Source organism: Antennarius striatus, chromosome 2 (genome assembly GCF_040054535.1).
Source record: "Antennarius striatus isolate MH-2024 chromosome 2, ASM4005453v1, whole genome shotgun sequence".
Classification (NCBI taxonomy): domain Eukaryota; kingdom Metazoa; phylum Chordata; class Actinopteri; order Lophiiformes; family Antennariidae; genus Antennarius; species Antennarius striatus.
Window position 1 is genome coordinate 27,588,108 of NC_090777.1, and position 12,026 is coordinate 27,600,133.

At 40.3% G+C, this 12,026-nt stretch overlaps 2 protein-coding genes across 2 annotated transcripts; one reads left to right on the top strand and one right to left on the bottom strand.

Moving 5' to 3' along the window:
* Positions 1-1,247: 1,247 nt before the first annotated feature.
* On the top strand, positions 1,248-11,735 carry LOC137606685 (transmembrane prolyl 4-hydroxylase-like). Its single transcript, XM_068332066.1, has 9 exons — positions 1,248-2,074; positions 2,881-2,962; positions 7,245-7,441; positions 7,606-7,696; positions 8,840-9,002; positions 9,110-9,295; positions 9,592-9,682; positions 9,879-10,002; positions 10,659-11,735. Exons 1-9 carry the CDS (start codon positions 1,706-1,708, stop codon positions 10,871-10,873), a joined length of 1,518 nt encoding a protein of 505 aa, XP_068188167.1. The 5' UTR covers positions 1,248-1,705; the 3' UTR covers positions 10,874-11,735.
* Positions 2,972-5,066, bottom strand: LOC137606693 (secreted frizzled-related protein 5). Its single transcript, XM_068332077.1, has 4 exons — positions 4,474-5,066; positions 3,829-4,004; positions 3,671-3,757; positions 2,972-3,552 (listed from the first exon to the last, which is right to left on the bottom strand). Exons 1-4 carry the CDS (start codon positions 5,013-5,015, stop codon positions 3,233-3,235), a joined length of 1,125 nt encoding a protein of 374 aa, XP_068188178.1. The 5' UTR covers positions 5,016-5,066; the 3' UTR covers positions 2,972-3,232.
* Positions 11,736-12,026: the final 291 nt, after the last annotated feature.

The window sequence follows — 12,026 nt, forward strand, 5'->3', positions numbered from 1 at the left end:
CGAAAATTGTTTTTTTTGTTGTTACAGCTGTTGTAACATTATCTTCATTAAATACTTATAATAATAATTATAAACTAAAATTATATTAAATAAATCTACATCTATGTTCATTTTAATTCTCGGGGATTGCATGCTCCTCAAACAAACCAAAAAATTTCAGATTTCACAAATAACACAGCAAAGACATCTGTTGAAAAATCTGCCTGCTGGTCTTCATCACCACCGTGTGGTGCATGTAACTCCGGCAGGCGAACCACCCTCCATGGTGCTTTGACTCAATAGTGAGCTTTACGACAATTACCGTGTTTGCAACCTGGTAGTTTTAATATCAGTAGGACCATTTTAAACCCTCAAAGTGAAGTCCAGCTGTTTCAGATTCAAGCATCAAGAACAGAACAGCACATTTTCATGGATACTGGAACAAATTCTGGGACTGTTTTGGTTGTCTGAATAAGCTGAAGAAATAATGTGTAATAACTGGAGGTTTATTGTTGTTATTGTTGTTTGCACAATCAGTTGGTCAATAAAAGTAGAATTAATATTTTGGATACAGTGCCGCAATTGCACAAATTTCCTCACTGTGGGACAAAGAAAGGTTATCTTATCTTGTCTTATTGAAGATATACGACAAACTTTATACCAAATTTGTCTCAGTTTTCACGAACAGAGCCAAATACCTATATGGAGTATGGGTTTTGCACTTGTGTCTGTCTTCTGTTAAAGGACGAGGACACCTTTATGTATTTTTATTTAATGAGAAATTAAAAAAAAAACTTTTCATGATTACTTCCCCTTCAATTCTTGTATTCACCTCTGTCTCTTTTCATTTCACGTTTACCTATCTCTGTCTAATTTCCCTTGTTGTGACGATTAGGCGTCGTGTCTCACGTATCAACTCCCCACTTTTGGTTTATTAATTACTATTTGCTTATGCAAAAGAGTGCAAAATATCTCTCTCTCTCTCTCTCTCTCTCTCTCTCTCTCTCTCTCTCCCCCCCTCAAACATGTTGCGGTCCAAATGTTTGCCAAGCCCAGATGAAAACATAACGTCGTTAGTCTTAAATAAACATTCATAATAATTCTGTGGATGTGGTTATAGAGAGAAACCAGTGATGCAAGGAATTTTTCACGGACAAAAGTTTTCTCACGCGTAACGCATATTGATAAAGGAATCAAGAAGCCAATGAAATATATAACTTTATTGGTTTGGAGTGTAAGTTAATTACATTAATTGTATGAAACCAAGGTAACCAAAATAATTTCGATTTCCAAGAAAAATATGTATACAATACATATTTGTTTTAGGAGTAAACACCAGGTGGCGGTCATGAGTTTCAAGACTAGTTGCAACCTGCTTTAAAACACACGAAGAAGAAGAAGGTTGTCACGGTAGCGAATGAAGCAGCTAGCTAACACTGGATTAAGGGACTGTAGATAATAATGACACAATTACTTATTGTAGAAAAAGACCATCAGCGTACCGGCTTTTTCGCTCCGAACTGTCCCGGTTCGCTGGGGGGAAACAGCAGAGACGACACGGTTGTCTTTTTTGCGGTTCCCTTAAGCTAGTTGCTAGCTAGGTTTGCTAACGTCAATCACCCAGCTGGAGCTAGCAGCCAGACGTACGGTGACAGACCTAAGGGGTGACGTAACTGATAAATAGAAATCCGAATTTTTCGCAGCGATTTATTCGGTTAGTGCCAAAATGGAAGACATTCAGGAAGATTTCTCAGGGCAAGAAGAATGTGACGAAGGCGACAAACCGTTATTGTCGTCCTACAATCCCCGTTATCGCCCCACTCGACTGCACGTCCAGAGAAGTAGCATCTGTTCTCGGGCTTATTTCGTTGTGGTCATGGTATTCTTCCATGTGTACATCCTAAATGTCATCGGTTTACTTCTTTACGTGCACTACAACAACGGGTCTGGGGATCTTGTCAGTGGAGACGGGGCCTCCTCCTCACCGGTCGGCGACAGTGGAACCTCTTTGCACCATCCTGCCCCAAGTTCAAATGAGCTGCATGTGGAGGACTACAGTCCCAGTGTCAGTCTTCCTCGCATTGAAGGGATACGGGTAAGACAGCTGACATACTTACAGGATGATGGAGCATTTACGCTATTTTAATCCCTTGATGGATTAAATAAAATATGCAAAGTGTTTTAATAATTCACTTACAAGTGACGCTTGTCTGTCATCTGACATCATTTTATGTGGCCCGCGAGAGCATAGAAGGTCGAAAGTGTGCTTTGACCAAAAACTACATTTCCCACAATGCAGTAAATAAACTCATTTTAACATTGACAAAAAGGTTTTTAACTAAGTTAATGTTCTTACTTTGATGTTATTTTTCTTTATTTACTTAGATAGTTGATCATTGATTGATGGACTTATGTGGGTTTCATTACCTGACAGAAGAATTTATGTTATAACAGAGCAACAAGAAAACAATATATTTTCTGTGCAACTGTAATGTTTGTAACTTGAATAAGTAATAAATTCATACTCATTTAACATTAAGGAGTAGTTACATTCATTGTAAATTGCATTGACTTACATTTGTTGCATTTATTAGTTACATCTGGCCCTTTGAGGACAGCTATTATACTAATGTGGCCCTTGGTAAAAAGTAAAGATAAATTTGACACTCCTGCTTTAACTAGTTATTTCTTGCCTCCTTTCCCATTCAATAGTTCATCATCTCTTGGAATTAAACAATTGAATTTCCCTTTTCTGCTTCACTTGTGTGTTTATTTGCAGAAGCCCAGCTGGAAACATTACAACATGAACATAAACTTATCATACAACACATCTATAGCAGCTTTTGTGAATTCATCCTGCTTGTTATGAGTGGATTAATAGAGTCTCATTTACATTTACAGGTGGGTTATGTTCAGCAGGTGTCCCTCATCCCAGACAGGACTCATGAGATGAAAACAATCAGTCTGAAACCTCTGCTATTTGGTAAGTCATTGTAGTCACTGTATGATTTACTGCTCGTGCATAAATGTTGATTAAGGTTTAGGACACATCATTTAGTTTTCGCAGAGCCATACAACCATAGATAAGGGATATTTACAGCATATATCTCCTCCCCCACTGTCTGAGAGACAGTGTTTATTCTGAATGAACACCTTTGTGGAAATCACATTATCATGTCTATCCCATATAGGATTTACAGTCATAAAGAAGATCATACATGTTATGTATACATCCTTTTGTATGTATGGAATCCTAGCTCCTGCATCTGTGATTTTTCCATTTGCGTGCTGCTGCTATCAAGTTCTTGTCTCGTCTCTGCCAGATATAAGCCTTATTGACCACCAGGTGCTCCCCTTGCACCTTGCCTGTCACTAGAAAGGTTCCACCTTGTGCGTGTTGTCGTGTCATGTTTCTTACACAAGTGGCATCCCTCTCCAGCCACAGTTCAATGCGGGAGCGGATCTGCCCACCTAACAAGGGTCCGTGTTTCAGAACCTTTAGTTTAGCAGCCAGCGAAAACTGAGCGAGGCTTAGCTGGCTGTACTTGAGCCGTGTAAGACGAAGTTTCACGACTGTGAATAAAGCAAATAAACACGAAGCAGGATTGACATGAGAGACCTAGGAGATATACAGTATAAGCAATAATAGGACCAGACAGAAGAGAAAATATCTAAAAATATTTATGCTCACCAAAATCACTCCTGCAAAAGGTCTCCAGCATATCTTTTGAAGAGGAAGATGCCTCCAGCTCACAGTCTCTGCAGCTTGCCTGAGGCACTGAAATAGTCAAACCATTCAGTGTATCCTAATGGACTCAAACATACCTGTGTATGAATTCAATGTCATACCTCTACGCCCCCCTGCGATGAAAGTGCTGTTGGTGATGGAGGAGATGCACATGAGATGGTCCGCTGGATACTGGTCGCAGTGCAGAATTTCTGGCCAGGGGTAGCCGTAACAGCTCATGATAGGTGCACAGCTTTCTCGCACAGATTCACATAAAGTCTTACAGGGTGATATAATCCTGAGGGATGAGTGAAGTGAGTAGAAAAGAATGTGAATCAATAGTATAATGATGGGAGCAAGGATGGATTAGATAACTTTAAGTTGCTTCTTTGTTTTTTCTGAAACTGAAGGGCCCTACTTGCTAGGTGTGACGAGAGGTTTTGTTACCTTGATTTCTGTGTGAAATTAGTAGTTTATATGGCTTTCCAAAGATGTTAACATTTAACAATTATATCATCCTATTTCAGTTTGGCACTAGTAAAAATCTTGATTGTTTTAATCATATATCAGAAGCTAGTCACAGGTTGTGTAAGACTGAGATTTTGCTTCCACAATGCTGCTATACTCTTGAAGGATTTCTCAACAAAAAACATGGAAGTAGATGTTTTACTTTTAAAAAGATCTGACTTCTTTCAAAAAGTGACATTGCATTTTGGAAATGTCGGCAATTTGCATTTATGATAATAGAAATTTTCAGAACAACTGACCTTTCCAGGCAGAGAGGTGCAAAGAGAGAGCAGAGGAAGATCCTGGCGTCCGGGTGGCACTGTCTTGCAAGTAGTGGTAACCAGCTGGCACTCTGTTGCACCGCCTCAGCTGGAGACTCGTGCCCCAGCAGGTTGGGTATCCTCATGGTGTTGTATCCAATCTTTTGGCACAAGGCCATGTTTGATGGAATAGGGACACATCGAGAGGAACTGTGGGGCTCCCACACTCCACTTTCACCTATAGAAAGTATGGATTTGAATCCAGCATCCGGGTCCCTTCGTTCATCGTCTTCTGGACTAGAAATGCGAGTCTCTCTAAATCCGGTGTCAGTGTTGCCATCAGTAGTTGCCTTTACACCACCTTTGTCGTTCACTCCAGATCTAACCTTACTCCCAGTCCTCACATGTCCCTCCAGCCCTACCCTCGCCTTACCCGGACCGAGTGCTAAAGTGCTGGTGGGCCCTGCGAGCAGAAGGAGGAGCAGTAGAGAGGCTGACGAGGACAGTTTAGTTGAGATCATTTGAGGTTGGAGCCCAGTCATCCTGGAACACAGATTTGGAAAAGAACAGAAATCCTGTGTCTCTGGAGTGAATGGAGATCCTTGTTTAATAGTGAGGGAGAGCAGGGCAGAATAGGTGTTTTATAGTGGGTGGGGGTTTCGTTTGCATAGGAAGGGGTAAGGGGGAGGTGTCGAGAACAGTAGTCAGAAGGGTATCGACACACAAGTGTTAATAGATGTGAATTCACTTGCTTTTAGGAGTGCTGCCTAGAGCTCAACATTTAATATAGTGCATGATTGGACATTTGGGTTCATTTAGCCTCCTGCTACTTCCATCCTTACACTTTGACTAAAGGAACAGACCAGACCAGTCAAAGAAAATAAAACATTTGATGGCATCACCTGTTGCTTTGTTATAGGAATTCTTAACTGTATTTATTTTTGTCATCCTGCTGCGTAGCCGTGGCCTGATTCCTGTTCAGACAACCAGGTCACTTCCTCTGGGGGTGGAGGTGGAGAGAGAAGAGGAAAACTCAGTGCCCTTTCATTCATATCAGTGTTCAGATTAATGAGGCTTGAAGGAACAATAGGAATTAACCAAGTGGGTAGAGTGTAAAAGACTCAGGGACAAACAAGGTCTTTGCTGCATGGGCAACCAACCTGCTGGAAAGGCTTTAATGAAGAGGAGAAATGACATGGATGGATTGAGAGCAAGAGAAGAACAGGAGAAACGGGTTTAATTTGTCCATCTGTTTGTTTTCTGGATGAGAACAATTAATCTGTCCAGTGGATTAAATAAAGACTTTTTGAGGGTAGAACCGAGGCTCTCGTTAATCCAGGTGGACCGTCAAGGTAGAGATGGAAGTGATAAAACACGTCTACTGTTTCAATGACTTCTTTACTGCTTTGTACTAATTATTATTAGCACAACTTCCATTCACAAGCATGTAATGTTTCCACACTCTTGACAGATGTATAGTCTCGACTCTCATTAAAACCTGCCCGTGGGACATGCTAACCTCAAGTGGCCCGTTGGGGAATGACAGAGGGGAATAGCGCTTAGACATTATATACAGTACACAGTCTGTGTGTTGTTACTGGAATGTTAAACACCCATACAGGTATAATTAATAAGCACCGAGGTATGTACTGTTGCTGTGTTAAGACATTTCCGTTTATACGAGTGTGTGAGAGCATGTGTTGGCTGTCCCATCTTCTCAGCAAATGGGACATTGCTGAGAAGTTTAAATAAATCCTTTATTGCACACGTGTATATTTATGTGTGTGTGTGTGTGTGTGTGTGTGTGTGTGTGTGTGTGTGTATGGTACAGGCCTGGACACACAAATGGGGCCTGTAGGCCTGCTAATAATGGGAGGTAGGTTGGTGGGCGGCTCTCGCATGGGGGGCAGCTTGTAGGGGGATGGTGCCTTGCTCAAGGGCACCTAAGCCGTGCTCAGGAGGTGAACTAGCACCTCCTACCAGTTAACAATCCAAATATTTTTGGCCCACCTGGTTCTTGATTCAGCAACTTCCAGTCCCCAGTCAAAGACTTAGTGGACTGGGCTACTGCCGCCCCAAAGTTTCTGGGATTTGTGCTTTATATCCCAGACATCCTTATCATTCAGTTTTACATACACTGATCTAACCGTCCTCGAATTGCTCTCTAATGAAATGTTTTCGTCAGATAATCTCAAGTGATCTGTTTAGTCCGACAGATCAAGCAATCACCACAGATAGAGATCTTTTAATCCCCTCGTCATCTCAGTTGGGTACTCCAGATCAGTCTGACATGTTTATCAGCAGAGGCGGTGAGCGAGGGCTTTAGTCGTCATTTTAATAGCATCAGCACCAGTAATGGTTTCTGAAGTGAATCTGCAGTTTTAAAATTTTTTGTTTGTTTTTTTTCATCCAGTTGTCAATTCTCATGTATGTGTGTGAATCATTATGCACTGCAGGTCATCCTTGAACAAATCCAGAATGTTGACCATACTTAAATGTTTGTAATTTGCCCATAATCTCTAAGCTATATAATATTTACTCTAAGCTTTCTTTGATAGATTATATATCCTCCATCCTTGTGCTACTGTTTGATAGAAGCCCAGCTGTGTCATCTCATGTATTTTCACTAAGTGTAGAGATAACTGTACCTTTCCTGTATAAATTGACTAATCAAACAGATCATTTGGGTTAATATATAAAAGAGGTGTCACTAATAGAATCTAGGATGTATTTACTGATGTTTAAGACGTTGTCTTCCCTTTTCCTGTCAGAGATCCCAGGTTTCCTATCAGAGGAGGAGTGCCGTGTGGTGGTTCAGCTGGCTCAGCTCAAAGGCCTGATGGAGAGCCAGTCGGCAGCATCCAGCCAGGGGCAAGAGGAGTCAAACCGGTCATTACTTTTTCTTAGCACAGAGGAGGTGTTCAGTCTGTTGGACCTGAACCAGGATGGGCTGCTTCAGAAGCAAGAGGTGAAGATATGTTGTATCCAAACGCATGCAGAGTGGGAGAAAAAAAACTCATGCAGAAAAATGTTTCACATTTTGAGGGAAAAAAAACCAAACAGATTGACTTTGAGAATTTATGCTGTTTTTTTTCCTTTTTAACAAGGAAAACATTCTGGTCTCTCCACCAGATTGTGAGCCACTCGCGCTCTCGAGATGGAACTTGGTTGAGCCCACGCAGTATACAGCAGATACTCGCTAGTTTGGAAGTCTGTCCAGCAGGTTAGTTCCCATGTGGTGTGTGTTTTCACATTTGGGATTGTTCTGATTGATTCCATATAGGATACAGGATCAGTTAATCTAAAAGTGAACCGAGTTAGTTACTCAGCCTACTTTCTGTCGTTACAGTGTGGGCAGTATATGTAAATGGATAACGTTAAACTTCCCTCTTCTGCCTGCACCCACAGCTCCTTGTTCCTGCCTCGAGGGTTGCTGTTCAATCATTATGCACGCCTCCTCAGATATAAATATTATATATATGTTAACCCTAACTGTCAAAACTAGGAATTGCTGATGGAATATGAATCAACATTTGGTTATAGCCTTGCCTACAGTATGTCTCCACACAACTGTTTTTAGAAACTTGTTTCACTTCACTGCTGTGTTTAAACATTAATACAAAAAGTTTAAGACAAGTCTGCAACCAGGGTACAGCATTAGTAGAGTATTAGTAGTTGTATGTATCCATAATTGTACTGTGAGTCTGTGAGGGAACCTCCTTGACCTCTGATCTTGTGATTTTCTATCTAGCTCAGTGTTTCCACCTCAGATACATTCCCAATCAGTCATAATTCATAATTTCTTTAATTTTCTGTTTTAGTTGGTTTTTCAGAGCTCAATGACTCATGAACTGAAACTATTGATTGTAATTATGGATTATTCATCTTATTATTATTCTTCAGCATCAGCAATTTCTGAGCCAAAGACATTCTGACTGGATATTCCTTATACTTTCGCATTTAAAGCTGATTGTTCTTCAGCCTCTTCTTTTTCTTTCTTCTTCTCCCTCCACTCAGTTACCACAAACCCACCCTCTGAACTCCCCCCTCACCAAACACTTCTTTGGCACCAGAGAATTATTGTTGCAGCTTGGGTAAGGTGTCTAGGAGAGCTGATTGTAGGGGGGTTGGTGGTAAAGGAGGAAAGGAATGGAGGAGAAAGGAGACTGGGACTTTCCTGATTCTTTGCTGATTCTGACTTTGTTAATGATTTCACAGACTGCCCTTCATAGATTTCCATCTATGGTGAACATACCTTTCTGTAGCTTAGCTGTAGATAAGAGTTTGAATTTTAATTAGAGAACATCTCAGCTCTAAGACAACTTTTTTTTTAAAAATTGGCTTAAGTCCATGTGTGTTTCTGCAGGGATACTAACCTTGGAGGACTTCAGGCATGTCTATGATGATTCCCAACATCCATCCCAGGAGCAAAGCGGGAAGCCCCGGAGTCAGTTCAAACAAAGAAGCAAACATACATGGCTTTACCAAGGTCCAGGATCCCACCATGTCCTGCACACACTCAGGAACAGGTCACTACACTTGTACACACTTTGTTATGCTCTTGAAGTGGTAGTCATGTGCTCAGGATATTGCCAACGATTGAAGTTTCTTGCACTCTTTTTTTTTTTTTTTTCAGAGTAACCACCCTGACACGTCTGCCTTCAGCATTGGTTGAGCTGAGTGAGCCGCTGCAGGTGATTCGCTACGAACACGGCGACTTCAGTAACGCCCATCACGACAGCAGCCCTCCTCATTCAAAGACCACCTGCGCACACACCCGACTGGCAGGAAACACGTCGTCTCTTGCAGAGGTCTCTTGCAGGTAAGCTATGAGGATTCTTTTTAGATGATTTCTGCTCAAAGAAAGAAAAAAATCTTAATTATATACTAGCTTAGTTTTTGATTTGCTTGCATAACATTAAACGTTGATTCCAGTGACATCATTAGAAGTGAGAAATTAACATCCTGTGAACAAGAGCGATCCTGTAAGAATTTTATGGACATATTTTGAATTATTGTCATTATCATTGTCATTGATTGAATATCATATTCCTGTAGGGTAGTTGTTTTTTCACAATTATCTGATTGTCTCTTTTGTCTGTTTTTATTTTATTCCAGGTATCTTACCTTGTTATTCTACCTCAGCTCTGTGGAAGAAGGTGGTGAGACCACATTTCCTGTGGCTGATAACCGCACCTATGAAGAACAGGTGATTGTGCTTTTACAACAGAGCAATAAACCAGCAAAGCCTCTATTGTGTATTTGTGACATTGACATGATAACAGGTATTCATGACACAAATAATAATGAATGGAGGGTGCAGAACCATGATAAGGAATATAAAACCTAATTGAACAGTCTTCCAAAGAAATTCTCAACAAACCGTTGGGTATTTTTTATTCTAGGCACTGGTCCAGGATGGATTTGATCTGACCGACACTAAAGAGACATGTGGCAGAGGAAACCTGAGAGTGAAACCTTCTACTGGGACTGCTCTCCTCTGGTACAACCATCTCTCTGATGGGAGAGGTAAGAACTGAGAGCTTTAGCTGCGTCACCCACACAGTTCTCCAGTAACTAGCCATGATCCCAAAATATGCCACCCCCCATTAAAATGCCAAATTATCCATACATTACAATAGAATATTTGACTTATTACTGCTTCTGACTCACTCTGTTAGGTATCCTTTTTCTGTATCTTCTGTGACTAAGCACTCATAAGTTCTTGGAATGAAAATATAAAAATGATGGGATGAAAGCGGGCCAAATTTTATTCAGCCTTGGATGACTCATTTGCCCTTCACTACCTAAAAAAGCAGCAACACGTGACATTGATACACTGAGACATCTAAATGTTGCTGACTCACAGCCATTTCGTCCATGCCTCAGAGAATTCAAGCTGTTATAAAAGCCAGAGGTGGTGCAACAGAGTACTAATGGGGGAGTGTTTTCCTTATGATTCCATAATGTTTTCCAAAGAATTCTGATTTTAAAAAAGGAATTGTGACTGACTACAATTTTTGTTCTTTTATTTATTTATTTATATAATTCTTAAAACTAGAATGTTGGCTTTTGAGTTAATAGTAGTTTTGTGGCATAAAATAAAATATCTAGCATTATTGCTAAAAGCTAATTGTGACTTGTGACGCACTTTTGACTGATTATGTATCTCCTGCATTTCTCAGGTTGGATGGGTGAGTTGGATGAATATTCCCTGCATGGTGATTGTCCAGTCCGGCGAGGGGTGAAGTGGGTGGCCAATAGCTGGGTGAACGTGGACCCCAATCACCAGCAGCAGGCCCGCTACCAGAGAGTCGTCGCTCAAAGGCACCAAGCTAATCCAGGCATGGAGGAGCAGTACCAACCTCTCTCTCACAGTGAACTCCACCAGGATCTATAGCCGCTCCTTTTCAACAACATCACCGTATTTAATGAAATGAAGTCAGTCTTGCGTGAATGAAGTCTGACACATGTGTTCGGATCCTGTCCTCAAAATAAATATTGCACTCAAATCTTAGATTTTTTTTTTAGAAGTAAATTTGAATTGCATGATCATATGTTTCTCAAGCCACTGCTTGAATATTTATATTCAATTAAAACATTCTTTTCATTATTGAAGTTTAAGGAATTTTAATATAGAACTATTTGGGCTGATGCACTTTTTTCCACTTGTTTGTAATAAATGAAAACAGACATAAATTGAGTGAATACAGATTCTATTTTAAGTCCATAAACAAGTGACACATGTGTTCCTCTGAAGTACTGATATATATTCATACCATGGTGTAAATTGAGGGAACATGAACCATCTAAGAGATTAATCTGCTTCTCTTACTTCCATGTGAGTTTACTCAGCATCTACCTGCTTTACAAGACAGTGTCACATGTAAACATGTTACAAGCCATATCACTTTTTTCACGTGAGAATGTATTGGTAAGGGAATTTTTTGTGAAATAAATGTTCTTTGTTTTATCATGAAATTACATTAAGTAAGGATTATGTGACACCTACTGTAAATCCAGGACTGTTCTTGACTATTCGTAAAGATTGCTCGTCGCTCTGGCCGTGTGAGGCTGGTGTTTCAGGTGTATTTTAAACTTGGCTCTGATATTCCAACTTTTGTGTTATTTATCCTCACAACTCAAAAATATTTATTTGTGTGATTATTTATTTATTGCCAGTAATATTTAAGATGAAAGAATGCTTATTTATTACAGATTGATGTTGCACTGAATCTGCTGCTGTATTTAAATGTATTTGTTCTGTGTTCTAAATATATACAGAAATGTTTTACTGCTGGTGTTGTCATTCTTGCAAACTAGTTCATACAGACTCTGTCCACTAGATGTCGTCCCCACATTGAACGCAACACGATTACTGTACAGAATATGAGTTAATCGTGACCATGTCTCCATGTGGTACAATCACTGCGGGTGCACTGGACCCGGAAACGTGGAAAATACAGTTCAACTGCTCTCTATTTAGATCCAAATCCTAGTAAAGTAATGGTTCCTGCGCATTCACTGCAGACACTGCTTAAACTTCAGATATG

Bases quoted from the DNA above. Each gene is read 5' to 3' on its own strand.
- LOC137606685 (XM_068332066.1), top strand. From the start codon at position 1,706: ATGGAAGACATTCAGGAAGATTTCTCAGGGCAAGAAGAATGTGACGAA. The intron at 9,683-9,878 runs GTGATTGTGCTT...TTTTTATTCTAG, and splicing joins ACCGCACCTATGAAGAACAG to GCACTGGTCCAGGATGGATT. The intron at 10,003-10,658 runs GTAAGAACTGAG...TGCATTTCTCAG, and splicing joins CCATCTCTCTGATGGGAGAG to GTTGGATGGGTGAGTTGGAT.
- LOC137606693 (XM_068332077.1), bottom strand. From the start codon at position 5,015: ATGACTGGGCTCCAACCTCAAATGATCTCAACTAAACTGTCCTCGTCA. The intron at 4,005-4,473 runs GTCAGTTGTTCT...CTCATCCCTCAG, and splicing joins GCACCTCTCTGCCTGGAAAG to GATTATATCACCCTGTAAGA. The intron at 3,553-3,670 runs GTGAGCATAAAT...CTTTATTCACAG, and splicing joins CTTTTGCAGGAGTGATTTTG to TCGTGAAACTTCGTCTTACA.